Here is a 20,631-nt window from a genome sequence, read left to right as displayed (position 1 = left end):
CAGAGAGGACGGAGAGGACGGAGAGGACGGAGAGGACAGAGAGGACAGAGAGGACAGAGAGGACGGAGAGGACGGAGAGGACAGAGAGGACAGAGAGGACGGAGAGGACGGAGAGGACGGAGAGGACAGAGAGAGGACAGAGAGGACGGAGAGGACGGAGAGGACGGAGAGGACAGAGAGGACAGAGAGGACGGAGAGGACGGAGAGGACAGAGAGGACAGAGAGAGGACGGAGAGGACGGAGAGGACAGAGAGGAAGGAGAGGACAGAGAGGACAGAGAGAGGACGGAGAGGACGGAGAGGACAGAGAGGACAGAGAGGACGGAGAGGACGGAGAGGACAGAGAGGACAGAGAGGACAGAGAGAGGACGGAGAGGACGGAGAGGACAGAGAGGACAGAGAGGACAGAGAGAGGACAGAGAGGACGGAGAGGACGGAGAGGACGGAGAGGACAGAGAGGACGGAGAGGACAGAGAGGACAGAGAGGACAGAGAGAGGACAGAGAGGACGGAGAGGACGGAGAGGACAGAGAGGACAGAGAGGACGGAGAGGACAGAGAGAGGACGGAGAGGACAGAGAGGACAGAGAGGACAGAGAGGACAGAGAGGACAGAGAGAGGACAGAGAGGACAGAGAGGACAGAGAGAGGACGGAGAGGACAGAGAGGACGGAGAGGACGGAGAGGACGGAGAGGACAGAGAGGACAGAGAGGACAGAGAGGACAGAGAGAGGACAGAGAGGACAGAGAGAGGACGGAGAGGACGGAGAGGACGGAGAGGACAGAGAGGACAGAGAGGACGGAGAGGACGGAGAGGACGGAGAGGACAGAGAGGACAGAGAGGACAGAGAGGACGGAGAGGACGGAGAGGACAGAGAGGACAGAGAGGACGGAGAGGACGGAGAGGACGGAGAGGACAGAGAGGACGGAGAGAGGACGGAGAGGACAGAGAGGACGGATCAATGGTCTGAGCACCGAGAGGGAAGGAGTCTCTCAGATCTGTCCCTCGCAGGTCTGTCCCTGATCGTCCCTCTCACATATTAGTTCATTAATATACAATATGCTGCACATTATTTGCACAGAGACACACACACGTATGAAGAAGAAGAGACAGACACAGGCACAGACAGACAGACACAGAGAGACAGACACACACACACACACACAGGGAGACAGACACAGACTCACACACAGACACAGACACACAGACACACACACACACACAGACACAGGGAGACAGACACAGACTCACACACACACACACACACACACACACACACACACACACACACACACACACACACACAGGGAGACAGACACAGACTCACACACAGACACACAGACACACACACTCACACTCACACACACACACACACACACACACACAGGTAGACACAGACACACAGACACACACACAGAGAGACAGACACAGACTCCCACACACACACACACACACACACACACACACACACACACACACACAGGGAGACACAGACAGACACACACAGGTAGACGCAGCCGAGTTTACCCATAATGCATCGCTCCTTTTACTCAGCTGGAGGTGGATTATGAGGAAATGTGTTACACCCTCTTGAACAGCAGGTGGCGGTATAGAGCTCAAGACCCGCCGGTAAACGGAGTGAAGAAGAAGAAGGAGGAAGTGACGTTTATTTTCTGCGCGCGCTGTGGGTCGTGACGTTGAGTCTGAGTTTTATTCAGAGATTTTAATTTAAAACATGTACGATCAGGACGAAGGTGAGTTTCACTGGGAACAACGGTTAGCTTCTCGTTCGTTAGCGGCTAGCAGCTAGGGCTAGCGTGAAAACAGATGGGCGGATGCTATCAGCAGCTAATGCTATAAGTGCGGTGCTTTGTTTGAGCTAAAAATGCTAACATGCTACAAACTGCTAATAAAGGATCATATAAACAAACACGTATTAATACAGAAGATGAAGTTTACTCAGACAAACTGTGACGTCAAACGGATTCTGGTCTTTTGTTATCTAGTTACTTGTTATCTCGTTACTTCGTTACGTTGCTCGTTTAACTATTTACTTATCTTATTTACTACTTATATAATTATGTAATTTTCTTCACTTCCAACAAATGGCAGAAGTCGCTCAGTGATATCACTTCCTGTTTGTTTGTCAGATAATCAATACGATGAAGATGAAGATGAAATCACTCCGGATCTGTGGCAGGAAGCGTGTTGGATCGTCATCAGGTAAACTCTCCTGATCATCATCGATATCATCGATGGGTCAGATCGAGCTTTACTCTGAAAGGTGTCTGTCACTGCTGTCCATTAGACACAACACACTTTTGTTTTGAAGATCAGTGACGTTTAACTTCCTTTTCAAAACATGCAATTCAATAAAGAATAAATCAGCAGTGATTTATTCTCGCATCAGTTTGATTCATTTAGACAGATAGATGATAGATGATAGATAGATAGATGATAGATAGATAGATAGATGATAGATAGATAGATAGATGGATGATAGATAGATGGATACTTTAATAATCCCGTGGGAAATTCAGATCATCCAGTAGCTTGTACACTTAACACATCACTGACATACATAAATCACATACAGAGAACATATTTACAGATACAGGAATGCAATGATGTGATTGTGTCAGTGTCCAGTAGGAAAGTGTTGTTGTGCTGCTGGAGTGGATAGTACAATCAAATATAAAGTGTATCTATATAAAAACAGAAGAAAAAAATATATATATAAATATCTAAATATAAACCGAAGTCTCCTCTGCTTCTTTCAGCTCTTATTGGAAGCTCTGATTCCTGCTCTTAGTCTGAAAACCCTCTTTGTTCTATTGCAGCTCTTATTTTGACGAGAAGGGTCTGGTGCGGCAGCAGCTGGATTCCTTCGATGAGTTCATCCAGATGTCGGTTCAGAGGATCGTGGAGGACGCTCCGCCCATCGACCTGCAGGCTGAAGCCCAGCACACATCGGGGGAGGTGGAGGAGCCGGTGAGTGGAGGCTGAACAGGAAGTGTGGTCAAATGATTGCAGCTGTTGTGAGGTCACACTGACGTGTTTCCTGTCGCAGCCTCGTTACCTGCTGAAGTTTGAGCAGATCTACCTGTCGAAGCCGACGCACTGGGAGAGAGACGGAGCTCCGTCTCCCATGATGCCCAACGAGGCCCGACTACGAAACCTGACGTAGGTCCCACTGGCCCCGCCCTCAATATTAACATCTGATTAATTGATCAATTCCAACACTCGTTTTGTGATTAATGTGGTCCATGGTTCTATGTGTGACTGCCTCAGGTACTCCGCCCCTCTGTATGTTGACATCACAAAGACCATAATAAAGGAGGGGGAGGAGCAGCTGCAGACACAACACCAGAAAACGTTCATTGGGAAGATTCCCATCATGCTTCGCTCCACCTACTGCCTGCTGAGTGGTCTGACGGATCGAGACCTGTGTGAGCTCAACGAGTGTCCGCTCGACCCCGGCGGCTATTTCATCATCAACGGCTCCGAGAAGGTGAGCTGTGAATTTAAAACTGTTCTTTAAAGATCTATATAAATACAGACCTTTTACCATTGAATGTGTGCAGGTCTCGTGAGCTTGTTGTGTTGTATGTAAACATGTTGTGTCCTTATTTTGTTCAGGTGCTGATTGCTCAGGAGAAGATGGCGACCAACACCGTGTACGTCTTTGCTAAGAAGGACTCGAAGTACGCGTACACGGCCGAGTGCCGCTCGTGTCTGGAGAACTCGTCTCGTCCCACCAGCACCATCTGGGTCAGCATGATGGCGAGAGGAGGACAGGTGAGTCCCGACCAGCCGATCGGGAAGTCGATCAACAACAGGTCCATGTCTTCCTACTGACCAGCTCCTCGTCTCTTTAGGGAGTGAAGAAGAGCGCCATCGGTCAGAGGATCGTTTCCACGCTGCCGTACATCCGACAGGAAGTTCCCATCATCATCGTGTTCCGGGCGCTGGGCTTCGTGTCGGACAGAGACATCCTGGAACACATCATCTACGACTTCGACGACCCGGAGATGATGGAGATGGTGAGTTTGATTATGGTTCATGGATCAATTACTGATTGAGACACGATCCGTTAACAGGCACTCAACAAAGTGGCGCCTGCAAAGCTGTGATGTCAGCGGTGATGTCACTGTATTCCCAGGTCAAGCCGTCTCTGGACGAAGCGTTTGTGATCCAGGAGCAGAACGTGGCGCTGAACTTCATCGGCTCCAGAGGAGCGAAGCCCGGAGTGACGAAGGAGCGACGCATCAAGTACGCTCGAGAAGTTCTTCAGAAAGAGATGCTGCCTCACGTCGGGGTCAGCGACTTCTGTGAGACCAAGAAGGCCTACTTCCTGGGGTGAGGTCTGGTGTGACTGTGTGTGTGTGACTGTGTGTGTGACTGTGTGACTGTGTGACTGTGTTGTTAACTGTGTGTGTTGTTAACTGTGTGTGTTGTTAACTGTGTGTGTGTGTTGTTAACTGTGTGTGTGTGTGTGTGTGTGTGTGTGTGTTTGTGTTGTTAACTCTGTGTGTGTGTGTGTGTTCTCAGGTACATGGTTCACCGGCTGCTTCTCGCGGCTCTCGGCCGACGGGAGCTGGACGACAGAGATCACTATGGCAACAAGAGGCTGGACCTCGCTGGGCCTCTGCTGGCGTTTCTGTTCAGAGGGTGGGGCTTCACTCATAACTTCTATTACTGTTACATGATACTTTATTAATCATACTTTATGAAAGTTAGTGTTGTGTTAGTTTGCATGTTGATGGTGTGTTTCTGTTCAGAGGGTGGGGCTTCACTCATAACCTCTATTACTGTTACATGATACTTTATTAATCATACTTTATTAATCATACTTTATGAAAGTTAGTGTTGTGTTAGTTTGTTAGTTTGCATGTTGATGGTGTGTTTCTGTTCAGAGGGAGGGGCTTCACTCATAACTTCTATTACTGTTACATGATACTTTATTAATCATACTTTATGAAAGTTAGTGTTGTGTTAGTTTGTTAGTTTGCATGTTGATGGTGTGTTTCTGTTCAGAGGGTGGGGCTTCACTCATAACCTGTGTTAATGTTACATGATACTTTATTAATCCCGTGTGAAAGTTAGTGTTGTGTTATTCGTGGGGTGTGTTAGTTTTGCATGTTGATGGTGTGTTATTAGCCTTTTTAGTGTTTTGTTAGTTTGACATTATCATCAGTGTGTTATTGGTGTTTGTGTTTTTTAAGTTTAAGTGTGTGGTTAGTGTTATTATATTATTATTAGTGTGTTGTCAGTAGGGATGTCTCGATACCCGTACCATGACATTTCCAAAATTCCCAATGCCCAATTCAATACAGCGGCAAAAAAAACCAAACTATAAATAGAACATGTATCTTATCATTCCCAAATAAATTAGATTCTGATTCACATGGTTTCGCTTTTCGAATCGATATCTATTCACTTAAGGATATTTAAAAAAAAAAAAGGCAATTTTGCTTGGATATGAAAAAAATTCTCCGAACTAAAGCTGTGAACTGCAGGGAAACCTAACTTCTAAATATTAAGCTTGGTGTGTCACAAAAAAGCATTTCCCCAGAAATAATTGTGATAAATGATATCATATTAACCATTTCATAGTACTGATGTAACGATAATAATTGATATTAACCGTTAAATTAGAACTGCACTCCGGGGCCTTTGGCTTGGTTGTGGTGTAAAGTCTTGATGAGGGCCGGACCTACAAAGTGTGTGAACCTGTTACTGGTTCACTGCTGTAGAATGACAGCTGGTACCAGAGACTGTGACATCCTTAGTGTTAGTGCTAGCTTGTTGTAAGTGTGTTATTAGCGCTTGTAGTGTTTTCATCAGCGTCAATAACTTCCCGGTGTTGTTTTTTCAGGATGTTTAAGAATCTGTTGAAGGAAATCAGAATTTACGCTCAGAAGTTCATCGACAGAGGAAAAGACTTCAACCTGGAACTCGCCATTAAAACCAGGATCATCTCCGACGGACTCAAGTATTCACTCGCCACTGGAAACTGGGGCGACGTGAAGAAAGCTCATCAGGCCAGAGCTGGAGTGTCACAGGTGAGGTCACACAGTTCATCATTCAATGATGTGCTCAGTGGGACAGGTGTGTGTTGCTCAGACTGGATCACGTCCTCAGGTTGTGTGTTTGTGGTTCGTAGGTGTTGAACCGTTTGACCTTTGCGTCGACTCTGTCTCACCTGCGTCGAGTCAACTCTCCGATCGGCCGAGATGGAAAACTGGCGAAACCTCGACAGCTACACAACACACTCTGGGGGATGGTCTGTCCGGCCGAGACGCCAGAGGTAAAAACACGACTCACAAAACTCCAGTTTAACTCGAGAGCTCAGAATGGGCCTTAGTACATTGTGCAGTTGCTGGTGAGTATAAACTAAACTCCACCTGAGCTTCAGACATTGATCAGGGTTCTTCGGTACCGAGTTGATTTCTAGTCATTGAGCTCCACCTGATGATAGGAGGTGTGTCATTGTCCCACCTCCCACTGTTCTGTTGTAATAGTCTTTTCTTTGTATTTATTACTTAAAGGTTACAGAATAACTGTTGTTTTTTGAATTTTGTATTTTTTATAAATATTTTAGCGTGTTTTGAAGTAACTGTGATTTATTGTTTTGTTTTAGATTTTTACTGTGGTATCGAGAATCGTGGAATTTCATGCTCTCTGTATCGACTTGTAAGATTTTGTGTATTGATCACGTAGGTGAACGTGTGGATGAGCAGGTTGATGAATGTGTTGATGGTCACGCTGTTTCAGGGTCACGCTGTGGGTCTGGTGAAGAACTTGGCCCTCATGGCCTACATCTCCGTGGGCTCTCAGCCGTCTCCCATCCTGGAGTTTCTGGAGGAGTGGAGTATGGAGAACCTTGAGGAGATCTCACCTGCCGCCATCGCAGAGTCAGTCACCTCCGTTTCTTATTTGACATCTTTCAGAAATAACTAGTTAATCAATTAAAATCAAACTATTCATCAGAAACTAAGGAAGCATATACTTAGAATGCAAACAAGGTTTTGTTGTCTTCATGTTATTTTTCCTTCAAAGTTTTTGATTTGTTGTTTTGGTTTAGATTTTCGTTTACGAATGAAGTTCATGTCTCAAGCTGACCTGCAGGTGGCAGTATTCTACTGAAACATCCACAATGTGTTCACTTCTTTTCTGTTAACTTAAACTTCAACAAGAACCTGTGCATTGCCAGATTATCAGTAATTAATGACTAATATCAGTTATATTTAGATTACAGTTACACTGAACTTTACATGTGAGTCATATTCGTTTTTCATGTGTTTTCATTGTTTTAGTGCCACTAAGATCTTTGTCAATGGCTGCTGGGTCGGAATCCACAAAGATCCTGAACAGCTGATGAACACACTGAGGAAACTCCGCAGACAGATGGACATCATTGTGTCCGAGGTGAGCCAATCCATATCTCAGAACATATACCATACCACCCTATAATCCAGAACATATACCGCACCACAGTATACTCCAGAGCATATACCATACCACTCTGTAATCAGTCTCTCGATCACCTGACCAATCGGAGCCTCCCTCCTTCTTGAAACCGATATGAACCAGTAAGTCCGCCGCCCCACATATCGATGACGTTACCGGGTTCCACACATTTCAGGTGTCGATGATCAGAGACATCAGAGAACGTGAGATCAGAATCTACACGGACGCCGGACGGATCTGCCGGCCGCTGCTGATCGTGGAGAAACAGAAGCTGCTGCTGAAGAGACGCCACATCGACCAGCTGAAGGAACGGGAGTACAACAACTACAGGTGAGACAGTCGGGAGGCGCCGGGAGACTTCCTGCTCCTGAGCAGCGGTCGTTGATGTGCGGTTGTTGTGACGCTCAGTTGGCAGGACCTGGTGGCGAGCGGCGTGGTTGAGTACATTGACACTCTGGAGGAAGAGACGGTGATGCTCGCCATGACCCCTGATGACCTCCAGGAGAAGGGCGTGGCCTACTGTTCCACCTATACTCACTGTGAGATTCACCCGTCCATGATCCTCGGAGTTTGTGCCTCCATCATTCCGTTCCCCGACCACAACCAGGTACGAGGAGCAAGGTTTTGATTTCAGATCCTGTGACGTGTTGACGATCATCTGAAAACTCTTTGTTGTTCAGTCTCCCAGGAACACGTACCAGTCTGCCATGGGTAAACAGGCCATGGGCGTGTACATCACCAACTTCCACGTCCGAATGGACACACTGGCTCACGTGTTGTACTACCCTCAGAAACCACTGGTCACCACCCGGTCCATGGAGTACCTGCGCTTCAGAGAGCTTCCTGCAGGTATCTCTCCTTCAGAGGCAGCGTCTGGATGGAACCACATCTGTACATAGTTCACATTTTCTCAGGGCTCTTTACATATGAAGGTCGATGCCCTTAAAATTAGAGAAACAATGAGCAGCTCTGACGACTGAGAGGCAATGCAGGGGGGGGGGGGGGGGGGACCAGGCTCCGTCGTGTGACCATCAGGTTTTAGCTCTAACTCGTTATAATGGAAACAATTAGAGATATTTTAGACTTAGAGAGTTATTAATGAAAGCAGCAACAGTTCATATAATATTAATGATGATTATAAATGTTATTTGAATCCTTCAGCTCTAGAGAGAGCAAGAGAGAATTAAGAGAAACGTTCTCAGCTTAGTTTGTCTCTAGGTCTTTTCCATTATGTGTATTTGTGTTGTGTTAAGTTACTTGCCCTTTACATTTATTTGGAGCTGGGGAAACTGCACTACTTGCTGAAGAGTCTGAATCACAAAGTTCCCTTTGACTTCGGAGGTCAAGTCTGAAAACAGCTTAAGAAGTTAAATGTCCTCTGAACAGTGAAGCTCCGACACTGAACTCAAAGATTTTGATTATTTATTTTTACTAAATGTTCCAGTGAAAGTTGTGGAACAGTTTTTTCTTCAACTTTTAGATAAGTTTCATTCTTACCTCCAACCAGGTGAGTTTGTGCTTCAGGTCAAAGGTCAGTACGTCTCTGACTGAAATCTGTTTTCAGGGATCAACTCCATCGTGGCCATTGCAGCGTACACAGGATACAACCAGGAGGACTCTGTGATCATGAACAGGTCGGCCGTGGACCGAGGTTTCTTCAGGTGAGTCTCTGACGTTGTTACACAACAGCTGGGAGCGGTCGGGTCCTCACTGTCTGAAGCTGTGGTTTCCTCCTCCAGGTCGGTTTTCTATCGATCCTACAAAGAGCAGGAGTCGAAGAAAGGTTTCGATCAGGAGGAAATCTTCGAGAAGCCGACCCGTGAAACCTGTCAGGGTGAGAACTGGTGAACACGTCCAGTCACAAGTGTTTGTTGTTGGTGGTGGGCGGGGCTAACGTTACAACACAATCCTCTTCAGGTATGAGGCACGCCATCTACGACAAGCTGGATGACGATGGGCTGATCGCACCCGGCGTCCGTGTGTCCGGTGAGGACGTGATCATCGGGAAGACGGTGACGCTGCCGGAGAACGACGACGAGCTGGACAGCACCAACCGGCGCTACACAAAGAGGGACTGCAGCACCTTCCTCAGGACCAGCGAGACGGGCATCGTGGACCAGGTGATGGTGACCCTGAATCAGGAGGGCTACAAGTTCTGCAAGATCCGGGTGAGGGGACGCAGCACAACACCTCACAGAACATGTGACACACCGGACACAACACAACTGAGAGAACACACCAGACACAACACAACTGAGAGAACACACCTGACACAACACCTCACAGAACATGTGACACACCAGACACAACACAACTGAGAGAACACACCGGACACGACACCTCACAGAACATGTGACACACCTGAGAGAACACACCAGACACAACACAACTGAGAGAACACACCGGACACGACACCTCACAGAACATGTGACACACCGGACACGACTGACAGAACACGGCTGACAAAAGACACAAGACACCGGACACGACACCTGTCAGAATGGGGGGGGCGTGTCTCTGATGGACTTCCTCTCCTGCAGGTGCGCTCGGTCCGGATTCCTCAGATCGGAGACAAGTTTGCCAGCCGACACGGACAGAAGGGAACCTGTGGGATCCAGTACAGACAGGAGGTAAACAGGAAGCTGGTCTGCTGACTGATTGTGTGACTGATTGTGTGTCTGTGGACTCTGTGTGACTCTAAAGTTGTAATGTTTGTTTTGAAGGACATGCCGTTCACCTGTGAGGGAATCACACCTGACATCATCATCAATCCTCACGCCATCCCGTCCAGAATGACGGTCGGCCATCTGATCGAGTGTTTGCAGGGCAAGGTACTGATCCTCATCATGACTGTTAACAAAGCATGACTGTAGCGTGACCAGTGTAACACGTTTATAGTATGTCTCTTATAAAAGGCTGAGCAGAAGCTTTTATTTTGAAGGATGAGTGTTATCACCAACGTCTCTGCTGACTTGCAGCTGATTGAGTCACATGCACACGTGTGACACGTGTACAAACACTGACCTTCATGTCATTAACATATTTATTTTAATGTTTCAGGTGTCGGCAAACAAAGGTGAGATCGGTGACGCGACGCCGTTCAACGACGCCGTGAACGTCCAGAAAGTGTCGAACCTGCTGTCGGAGTACGGATACCACCTGAGAGGAAATGAGGTCAGCACGAGGTCACCACATTAATCCTGTTCAAACAAGTCAACACCCACCCTGCAGCTGTCAGAGTGGTGACATCACTGTGATGTCACTGATATCCGAACTAACCCTAACCAGAGAAAGGTTTAGGGTCCCCACCTCTGCCTCGGTGCATGCTGGGATGTTTCTGAATGAATCTCAACACCTACTAACTAATTTAACTAAGTTACTCATCTAACTTATCACCTCACTGATGTAACTAACCCACACGGGCAGGAGACTGATTCTTGATCTGTGAGCAGGTTCTGTATAACGGCTTCACCGGGAGGAAGCTCACGTCTCAGATCTTCATCGGTCCCACGTACTATCAGCGTCTCAAGCACATGGTGGACGACAAGATCCACTCCAGGGCCCGGGGCCCGGTCCAGATCCTCAACAGGCAGCCGATGGAGGGACGATCCCGGTGAGACATCAGAACCAGTCGGTGTCACCTGTCTGTCTCTCATCTGTCCTTCTGGGTCTCACCTGTTGACCTGTCTCTCTCTTGTCCGTCTCAGTGATGGCGGCCTGCGGTTCGGGGAGATGGAGCGTGATTGTCAAATCGCTCACGGAGCGGCTCAGTTCCTCAAAGAGCGTCTGTTCGAGGCGTCGGATCCGTATCAAGTCCACGTGTGTAACCTGTGTGGACTGATGGCCATCGCCAACACACGGACACACACGTACGAGTGTCGAGGCTGCCGCAACAAGACACAGGTAGGCCTGACCAGTGACCAATCACAACACAGAGCTACACTTTCTGCTGCTGACTGATGTGTCCTCTTTGTTTGTGGGCGTGGTCAGATCTCTCTGGTGCGGATGCCGTACGCTTGTAAACTTCTTTTCCAAGAGTTGATGTCGATGAGCATCGCCCCTCGGATGATGACATCGTGAAACGGCTCAGCCAATCCAACGACTTCCTGTGACTCATCAGCAGGAAGTACAACTTGAGTGTGATGTCATCGCAGTTAAATGTTGTCTCGCTTTGTTTTTGTAGAAGTTGAATAAAACTGAATTTTTGGATCACATGGTTCAGTCTCTGACTTCTCATTGGTTCAAGTCATCACCAACTGAATAATGATTTATTCTAAAACAAGAAAAAGTAAATTATGTCCAAACGAAACTGCAAATATATTTCAAGTTATTAGCTGAACACTCAATCATTAAACTGACTTAAAATGAGTTAGTCCTCAAAACTGAGTCTAAATTTCTGCATCTACAATGTTTGTATCTAAACCGTTTTCAGATACGACTATTCCAGAGTTTGTGTGTCACAGCTGAACAACTCAGCATCAGATCCTCCTCATGGTTCAGGTGAGAGGTGGAGCAGCCGGGGGGGCAGACACACACAGGAAGTGACCTATGTCCGCTGCTGCAGAGGTCATGTGATCATGTTTACATCACCTGACAAGACTTTACACAGGAGCTCAGGAGGAGGAGGAGCTGAGTGTGATCCTCCAGAGAAGATCCAGAGACCTGAGGAGCTCAGGTCTGAAAGCAGATTATGAAAAATAACCCATCTGCATGCCGAAGTGCCCTTGGGCAAGACACAGAGTCCCAAATATATATATTATATATACAATATATATTATACATGCACACCATAAGCCTCTGTGCATGTGCTCGTGTTTATTCACTTCCCACCAGTAGCTCTCAGGAACTCAATTTTAAAGGAACATAGACGGGATTGAAATTCAAATCAATTTTATTTGTATAGCACCAAACCATAATATTCATTATCTCAAAGCTCTTTACCTAGAACCTCAAGACCTTCAACTTTACAGAGAAACCAACAGTTCCCATGTCATTTCTCTCTGGTCCTCCTCGTCTGAATCAACAGATTGTCTTTGTCTCCAGGAAGAAGCTCCATCTTCTTCCTCCCATTGAGGACCTGAGGGAAGACACCCAGTATCATCACCATCGAACATCCAATGAGCAGCAGCGCTTTTGATGTCAGAGGTCACTCGGATAACCACCGCAGTTTTTATCATTTGAGTTCACTGACATCAGTCGATGGAGAATGCTGTCCTCTGATTGGTTGTTCCTCTGGGGCTGAGGTTGAGAATCAAAATAAAACTTCATCGCTCTGATTCACTTCCTGTTTGATTTTCAGTTCCAGATTTCTATCGTTTCAACAAACATGTAACAGGAAGTTAGGCGATGGAGTTTCTCTCACTTCAGTTAAAACAAAGTGTTCACTGTTAAAAAACAAGGACTTGAAGCTGTGACATCGTTTGTTTTCTCGTCTCAACGACGACACAAGAGAAAACGGTCGGACTTGATGACTGGGATTTGTTTACCCGTTTTTCACACCATAGGATTTGCAGTACTGTGTATTTATTTGCGGTATTTGTTGACGAGGGCTGACAGCAGGTCTCTGTACGGAGTCTCTGATCCAGGAAGTGGTCGTTTGAGGAGTTTGTGAATCGCAGGAGAACGAAGGAGGAGGTTGTGACTGAATCCAATGAGACTGGAGATGAACCAGTACAGAGACAAGCTCTGTGAAAAAGAAAACACATAAGTTAGAGATGCACCATCTCTGCAGGACTTTCACAATAAAACATTCTGTGAAATGTGCTGGAGTGAGCAGAGCTGCAATGCCCCCCCCCCCATATATCCAGAGTTCATAACGAGCTCATCCTGACCCAGAGAACAGCTGCACCCTCAGTCAGAGTAAGACACAAAAACATATCTGTAACATGTTCATACATAAACATGTGATGCTGAGGAATGTAAACAGACCTGAACATGAAACTGTAGAAACCTCAACTTTCAATAACCCCACGAACGCTCACCTGCTCACATGCATTTGTTCTAGAACAGTGGTCACCATCAATTCATATTTACAGCATCTGCTCCATGCACAATATTTATCCTCTCAGTTCAACTATATATTCTGCAGAGTTCTGCTGTTTTTACAAAGGTTTGACTTGAATATGGTCATAAATATGAATATTTCCATGTATAATAGTGTAATCTTGTTTCCTCAAAGAAATACCAGCACCACACAGAATGAAGCTGTGCATCTCCACCTCGGCAGATGTTTCACCATAACAACTCTTCTTTTCACCTTTGTGATGGATGGACAGCCAGCTTGTGCGAGGGGACAGAGAGAGAGTGGGGGGGGGGGACACCGCGGGTCGGGATTGGCTGTACAGCTCCACAAAACCCTTTTTTTGGTTTTTAAAGAATGGATTTATTTTGAAACAAATCCACCGGCGCGTGTGAACAACACACAAACACACACAACTGATCAGGGAGAGAAGTACAGCAGTCTCTGGTGTTAATGCATCTTGACCGGACCAAGAAGAAGAAGAACCAGCAGAAAGGGGCGGACTCACCGAGGGGACAGTGGCAGCGATGGGAACCATCAGGACAGAAAACCCTCGGATGAAGTTCAGCAGCAGCTTCTGGAAACGAGTCGGATTCTGTCTCTGCAAAGAAAAAACCTACAGAAGAAAACCGGAAGTTGGATCATGCTGTCACCGGTCATGTGATCACACAGCTGCTGACAGACTGACCTCCACGAGAAGCAGGTTGATGAGTCCCACCCCGAGCGGCAGGATCCAGGTGGAGTCAGGTGATGAAAGGTCAGGGAACCACAGAGCGCCCCCTGCTGCCAAATCACCCTGCACCGCTGCACAGATAATACACAGGTTTAAGTCCTGGTCCAGCACTGATCCAGACTCTGACCCAGACACTTACCAGACTCATGCAGGCTCAGGTTTCGGAGCGCCAGAGAGAGACTGACCCACAGAGGAACCTGAACCCAGACCAGCAGACTGGCTTTGAAGGGGTGACAGTTCTCTCTCACGTAGAGCTGAGACACGAGACGACGCAGGTTCTTCTGGAACTGGAACCTGGACACAGAGCATCACAGAGCATCACAGAGCATCACAGAGCAGAGAATGACAGAGAGCAGCAGACAAACAGAACAGTGGAGACACACGTGTGTTTGTTTGTTGGTTTATTTATTGCTTTGTTTGTTTGTCACCTGCTCTGTTTCTCCGTCCAGCCGCTCTCTCGTGCTCGGACGGACACTTCGTAGCGAAGCCTCTTGGCCAGCTCAGAGATCTCCACCTGCAGCGCCTCCACCTGCACATCACCTGGAGGTTACTGGTGTTACCATGATGGACTACCAGGCACTTCATGAGCGTGCCACTGACTTCCTGCTTGTTGGATCTGTACGTCATGGAGACTGAACTAGAGCACTCAAATTGATGAGGAATCAATAATCATCAGCTGCTCATAACGTGACTGATCTAAAGTGTATATTGATCAAATATGATCAGCCCGCAATGACCTCAACTGACCTTGGAGATGATGACCAGCTGGTAGGCGGCCAGCGGCAGCGTGATGAAGGTCCTGACCGAGAACGTCACCGCCACGATGCTCAGCCACCAGGGCAACCCGCTGCCCTGCTGCACGCTCACCAGGAGGTGCTCCAGCAGGTGAACTGGAGCCGAGTCCGCCAGGCTGCCGTACCAGCCGGATGCTCCTGGCACCACACCTGCTGCCTCCCTCGCCACATCACCGCCGCCTCCACCTGACGCCATCCTGACAGGCGTGAGGCGGGCTGAGGCCGGACCAGCCGCTGCACACCAGGTGACACATGCTGCTGACTTCCTGTGGATCACAGCAGAACAGACTCCTCGAGCGGGACGCTGCAGGAGGCGGAGCTCCAGGAGGCGGAGCTCCAGGAAACCGGACCTCGCCAACCCCCCAACACCCAGCATGGTCACAACCCCCCCCCCGCACCTCGGTCCTGAAACACAGAAACGAACAGGAGGGTTAGAGAAGAACCTGAACACATCACACCTACAGACATGGAGGTCTCCTTCTCCTGCTTCTCTCACAATCACCTGTTCACGAGCTGTCGTTTGACTCCTGCTGGTTTTCACTGGAACTGCTTTGACCCTGACCCTGACCCTAACCATGACCCTGACCCTGACCCTGACCCTAACCATGACCCTGACCGTAACCCTGACCCTGACCCTGACCCTGACCGTAACCCTGACCCTGACCCTGACCCTGAGTCGGGTTGTCCCTCATCCAAGTGATGCAGAACGTTTTGCTTTTATTCTTAATAAAACCACTGATCTCACACTTTAACAGCTCCTCCTCTGTTTCCTGCTGATCTACTTTCACAGATAAATCAAAGTGTGGTTTCAAAGAGTCTGCTCAGGAAACTGTCGCATCTAGTCTCGATCAGGACCTGGTCTGATGTGGTCTACGTCTGAAAACAAGGTGGATTTCAGACTCAGGTGAACCCTGAACTGGAAAAACGACCGGAAACGAGCTTCAGCACAAACGGAACAAAAGGCTGATGAACGCACCTTTGTGACGTCAGCGGTCAAACGTCAGTTTATCTTTTATTCTTTCATATTCTTCTTCTTTCACCTTCATCCCTCCATCCACCGGCAAAGCAGCGTCCCGCACTTATGACGTCACACCATGTACCCGCCCGTGGCGCGTACGTTAGTCGTCACAGAGACACCATACCATTATAGAACGTATATAAGGATCATACCATTATATCTTTATATAAAATAATACATAATAATTACTTAATAATTCTGATAAAAAACTTTATCAAAAACATATTAACCGGAAAGAGAAAACAACCATATTCATACAATTCGATGAATTGATCAATAAAGCACATCACTTTGTAATAATAATAATTTATTACACTTTCTACTTGCACTACTGTGTGCGTGTGTGTTTGTGTGCGTGTGTGTGTGTGTGTGTGTGTTTGTGTGTGTGTGTGTGTGTATGTTGTGTGTGTGTGTTTATTGTGAAGTGCTGCACCGGAAGCGGGGACTCAGTCCAACATGGCGGAGTACAGTCAGGGCGGCCTCTTGGCGGCTCTGCTGCTCTTCACCGCCCTCACGGCCCGGGACGTGTATCTCGGCAGATCGAGCCCTCAGCGCGGACACTCTCCAGCCGACAGCCTCGGCCTCTCCTCGGCCACGGAGCCCGAGAGACCCGCCAAACCCTCCGTGTACACCGGCCCGGTGCTCCGGTTCCAGTACTGGTGAGTTCGTTAGCATGGTGGCTAAAGGCTAACATGCTAACACGTCGGATCAATGATCCATCAGCGTGTTTCTCCTTGATACCGTCAGGTGTCCAGCTTCAGAGCACTCTGAGAGCATGTTTACTGACAACTGACCAATACTGACCAATACTGATCAATACTGACCAATACTGATCAATACTGATCAGAACTGACCAATACTGACCAATACTGATCAAAACTGATCAAAACTGATCAATACTAATCAATACTGGCCAATACTGACCAATACTGATCAATACTGATCATTACTTATCAATACTGACCAATGCTCATCAATACTGACCAATACTAATCAATACTGACCAATACTGATCAATGCTGACCAATGCTGATCAATACTGACCAGTGCTCATCAATACTGATCATTACTGATCAATACTGACCAATACTGATCAATACTGATCATTAGTCATCAGTATGGATCATTACTCATCAATACTAATCAGATGGCCTCTTTATTTTAATAAATATCGTCTAGTTGTCAGTTCTCAATAAAGTTGTAATGATAAAAAACAAAGTAGTTAATTGACGTTCAGTAGCTCTGGTTGACCGTCCTGCATTAGCCAATCACACGCTTCCACGACACCTCTGAGCAATGATCCTGCTCTTTAATCAGAATCTGGATTATTTTAACGAAGCTGCTCACTAACACAGATTTCAACACATTTAAGAGAAATAAGCCTTTTGTGAATCAACAGAAGAAATCGTAGTTCTTTGAATTGAACTCGTGAAAAAAACGTGTTTATACTTTTGTTGAGTGTACTTTGTTCAGGATGAAACTGTAGAGGTCAGAGGTCATCAGCTAAGGTGTCTCCTCTTGTTCAGTATCTCCTGAGGTTACAGCAAAGTGTTCCAGGACTACTCTCTCACCATCAGCAGACTGTACCCGGACATCCGCATCGAGGGAGAGAACCACCCCCCCACCCCCTTCAACAGGTGAGCTGTAAACGTCTCAGCAGGTTCCACCTGGTGAAGGTGAACGATCTTCATCATCTCAACCCCCCCTCTCCCCCAGGTGTGTCGGTCACATGACCTCCTACCTGAAGCTCATCTCCATCCTCCTGATCGTCAGCGGTCAGAACCCCTTCCTGCTCCTCGGCCTCCAGACGCCTCGGGCCTGGGTCTGGAGTCAAGACAACAAGGTACCGTCTCCTCCGTTACTGTGGCAACTGATGCTGTAGCTGGTTACCAGGGTGACCACTGAACCCTCCTCTGACTCTGTTCAGATCTTCTCCTGTCTCATGGCCTTCTTCCTCTGTAACATGATGGAGACTCACTTCCTGTCCACTGGAGCCTTCGAGGTCACTTTGAACGGTGAGTGGGATTGGTCCAAGATATGACAACACTGGACGGTGGGTCTGAAAATGTAAAAAGTAACATTCGAATTACTTTGAAAATGCACAGAACAAATATGGCAACTTTACCTTCAGTACAATAATGAGGTATAGATATAATGCCAGTGGGAACAATGAGCGAGAACAACAAAGTTCAGGTGCTGAACACAAGAAAGTCACAAAGTAACGAGAATAAAAGGTTCTGTTCTTTCCATTTGTAAATATCAGCCCAGAGTGAATGTACCACACCACGTGAGAAGAATGTGTTCTGTCGTTCCAATCTCAGTTTCACAAATTAAACTCTGATTATCATCAAACTTACATCAATGTCTTCATAATTCAGATTCTAACCCTTTCTGCTGTTTTTTACGTCTGAAGAACGAGTCACGTTTACTTCAATTATGTATCGGATATGACCCTGAAACGACAGAAGTGTTTAGTGGGCTCAAACACTTCACCCACAACCCTACAATTGCATGAGTGTGTCTGTGCATGTCTGTGCATGTGTTTGGGACAAATAAATGCATCTTAATCTTAATCTTAATCTTGGAAGGTGACATTAAAGGTTTCTAGTTCCTTTTGCGTCTCCATGCTTTCTGTTCCACAGCAGTCATGTGTAAGGAGAGCCTTAGCCTTAGCTTCATACATGTTGTCGTTAAAAGTGGCAGAGCTCACTTACAGGATGCTGAATGACTTGTCTTATCCACTTGATACATGGGAGCAATAGGGAAACGTTCTTGTGAGTTTAAAAGACGATATTATTCAGTCTTCAAGGTTTTCTACACGGAGCTGTTTACGGCACGTGTGTGGCCTCGGCCATCTTGCCAGGAAACCTGAGTTTTGTCCTTTAAATGCAGCCTAATTTCAAGGGATCTAAAAGGTGAACCAGTCGTCCCCTCTCTGAATGTAACTTCCTGGTGTTACCATGATTATCGTCCCCTCTGTCTCTCAGATGTTCCCATCTGGTCGAAGCTTCAATCGGGTTACGTCCCGAACATCCAAGAGATTTGTCAGATCCTCGACAACCACCTGAAGATGAACCAGGTTGATCACATGACCTTCTCCTCCACTTAGATCAACACACACAGGTAAATACACACACACACACACACGTATCTCCATGGTAGCAAGGCCACTCATTAACATAATACATGCCCTAGCCCTTAATCCTAGCCATTACAATTAAAGGTCCAACCCTAAACTAAACGTAGGGTTAAATCATCTGGACAGCCCCCTGGTGGCTGGCTACAGTATAGGTCATATAATTTCTCCATGTTAGCAGATGGGACATCCACCAAACAAGAAAATCAAGGTAAATATTAAATAAATGTTGTTCAAAGATGTTTCTGTTTCAGCGCTTCTCTCTCTCTGATGTTTGTTCAAGTTTCTGATCAGTTTGGTTTGAATCAGTTATTTGACTCAGGATTGGTCGAGAAACATTATCATTATGGGCAGGATCTCGATACACAGCTCCACCATCACTGCTGCACTAACTGACTGAACGGTACACAGACGCGTAGCAGTCAATGTGTTCCTGAGTGTCCTCAGTCAGACTGAGAGCGACTCGTGTCTTTTCTGTCCACACAAAGAAGTTGTCTTCCTTTTTTAAAGCTTCACATCTGGTTCCTCTCTTCATGCTGCTGGACTCTGTTAAGATTTGTGGAGGAAAGTTACTCTCTAAAAGATTCTCTCTGTCTCCCTACCCCGTCTCTCCCCCTCCCCTAGCCGTGGTGCGTTCAGGTGTCCCGGCTCAGGTTGCCGTTCAGCCGGTGGCGTTTATGAAGGTCTGGCCCTAAAGCAGACTCTGTGGGGCCCGGCCGGATGTCCCTTCGCCACGAAACGAGCGCTCCCTTTGCATCTGGTCACAGCTCAGCAATACAGTACCCACAATGCACCTGGTCACCAGTGGCTTATGCTGAAGACTGTTGGTTCAGGCTTATTTTATTTATTTAGTAAGGTACCAGTGTTAGCTTCATGCTAACGTGAAGTAGCCGACAGGAAACAGAAATAAACTGATGAAGTGTTTGTTTTCATGAACGTTGTCAAAATAAAATCTAAAATGGATGAAATAAAAGTTTCAGTTGGTTTTTCTAACAAACTCATCCCAGACTTTTAATGTGAGGGTCCAGTTATTGATCACATTAATCACGTTAACACATAAAATATTGATTTAAATAATTTACTGTTTTCTGATCAGTTTTTATTTCTGTTCACACACTTGATATTTCATCCCTAAAATATCCACCAGTAAATAATCAATAATCAGGTTTGAGAATTGATCAGTGAAATAGATTTGTATTGGAGTTAATAAAGCTGGTGTCGACTTGAGAGATGTAACCTGATGGTCGCAGGTTTGAATGTTTCCTTTATTTAACCCTGAGGACAACATGGAGAATACTTCTGGACAACATGAAGAAAACTTTTGGACAACACAGTGGACAGGTTAGGGAAACATGAATACCTGGGGACAGAAATTCTATTACAGTCTGTGCTTATCCTTCTGTACTTACCTCACAGCCATGTGTCGGCACAATACAGGAAAGTTCTCACAGCTTCCCTCCC

General features: G+C 46.7%; 3 protein-coding genes across 4 annotated transcripts; 2 read left to right on the top strand and 1 right to left on the bottom strand.

The window, feature by feature from the left end:
* Window positions 1–1,628: 1,628 nt before the first annotated feature.
* polr2b (RNA polymerase II subunit B) lies at window positions 1,629–11,686 on the top strand. The gene is made up of 25 exons (XM_053433703.1): window positions 1,629–1,751; window positions 2,148–2,220; window positions 2,838–2,988; window positions 3,068–3,180; window positions 3,289–3,508; window positions 3,637–3,795; window positions 3,876–4,040; window positions 4,160–4,356; window positions 4,549–4,668; window positions 5,876–6,062; window positions 6,164–6,307; window positions 6,775–6,914; window positions 7,317–7,428; window positions 7,646–7,800; window positions 7,879–8,077; window positions 8,151–8,319; window positions 9,035–9,131; window positions 9,210–9,304; window positions 9,388–9,638; window positions 10,011–10,100; window positions 10,194–10,301; window positions 10,531–10,644; window positions 10,923–11,083; window positions 11,178–11,373; window positions 11,461–11,686. The coding sequence occupies exons 1-25, from the start codon at window positions 1,733–1,735 to the stop codon at window positions 11,548–11,550; spliced, it is 3,525 nt and encodes a 1,174-aa protein (XP_053289678.1). The 5' UTR covers window positions 1,629–1,732; the 3' UTR covers window positions 11,551–11,686.
* Window positions 11,687–12,343: 657 nt separating this feature from the next.
* On the bottom strand, window positions 12,344–16,094 carry LOC128450690 (cytochrome c oxidase assembly protein COX18, mitochondrial). The gene is made up of 7 exons (XM_053434293.1): window positions 15,993–16,094; window positions 14,970–15,421; window positions 14,651–14,751; window positions 14,362–14,516; window positions 14,178–14,293; window positions 13,998–14,105; window positions 12,344–13,155 (listed from the first exon to the last, which is right to left on the bottom strand). Exons 2-7 carry the CDS (start codon window positions 15,390–15,392, stop codon window positions 12,994–12,996), a joined length of 1,065 nt encoding a protein of 354 aa, XP_053290268.1. The 5' UTR covers window positions 15,393–15,421; window positions 15,993–16,094; the 3' UTR covers window positions 12,344–12,993.
* Window positions 16,095–16,475: 381 nt separating this feature from the next.
* On the top strand, window positions 16,476–20,143 carry selenot2 (selenoprotein T, 2). 2 transcript variants are annotated; one of them, XM_053434495.1, is made up of 6 exons: window positions 16,476–16,693; window positions 17,561–17,671; window positions 17,751–17,877; window positions 17,962–18,049; window positions 19,022–19,157; window positions 19,795–20,143. In XM_053434495.1, exons 1-5 carry the CDS (start codon window positions 16,491–16,493, stop codon window positions 19,141–19,143), a joined length of 651 nt encoding a protein of 216 aa, XP_053290470.1. In that variant the 5' UTR covers window positions 16,476–16,490; the 3' UTR covers window positions 19,144–19,157; window positions 19,795–20,143. The 2 variants fall into 2 exon arrangements, with proteins under 2 accessions (XP_053290470.1, XP_053290476.1); XM_053434501.1 differs by lacking the exon at window positions 19,795–20,143 and having other exon boundaries at window positions 17,962–18,087.
* The last annotated feature ends 488 nt before the right edge of the window (window positions 20,144–20,631 follow it).

The sequence above is a fragment of the Pleuronectes platessa genome, chromosome 2, assembly GCF_947347685.1.
Source record: "Pleuronectes platessa chromosome 2, fPlePla1.1, whole genome shotgun sequence".
Taxonomy (NCBI): domain Eukaryota; kingdom Metazoa; phylum Chordata; class Actinopteri; order Pleuronectiformes; family Pleuronectidae; genus Pleuronectes; species Pleuronectes platessa.
The sequence above is the reverse complement of the archived record's forward strand: the minus strand, read 5'-3'. Positions and strand labels throughout refer to the sequence as shown.

Excerpts from the sequence above, each read along its gene's own strand:
- polr2b (XM_053433703.1), top strand. Across the intron at positions 3,509-3,636 it reads TCATCAACGGCTCCGAGAAG|GTGCTGATTGCTCAGGAGAA; the intron begins GTGAGCTGTGAA and ends TATTTTGTTCAG. Across the intron at positions 10,101-10,193 it reads GGATCCAGTACAGACAGGAG|GACATGCCGTTCACCTGTGA; the intron begins GTAAACAGGAAG and ends TTTGTTTTGAAG.
- LOC128450690 (XM_053434293.1), bottom strand. The coding sequence starts at position 15,392 with ATGCTGGGTGTTGGGGGGTTGGCGAGGTCCGGTTTCCTGGAGCTCCGC. Across the intron at positions 14,106-14,177 it reads TCAACCTGCTTCTCGTGGAG|GTTTTTTCTTTGCAGAGACA; the intron begins GTCAGTCTGTCA and ends TTTCTTCTGTAG. Across the intron at positions 13,156-13,997 it reads TCGCTGCCACTGTCCCCTCG|AGCTTGTCTCTGTACTGGTT; the intron begins GTGAGTCCGCCC and ends TCTTTTTCACAG.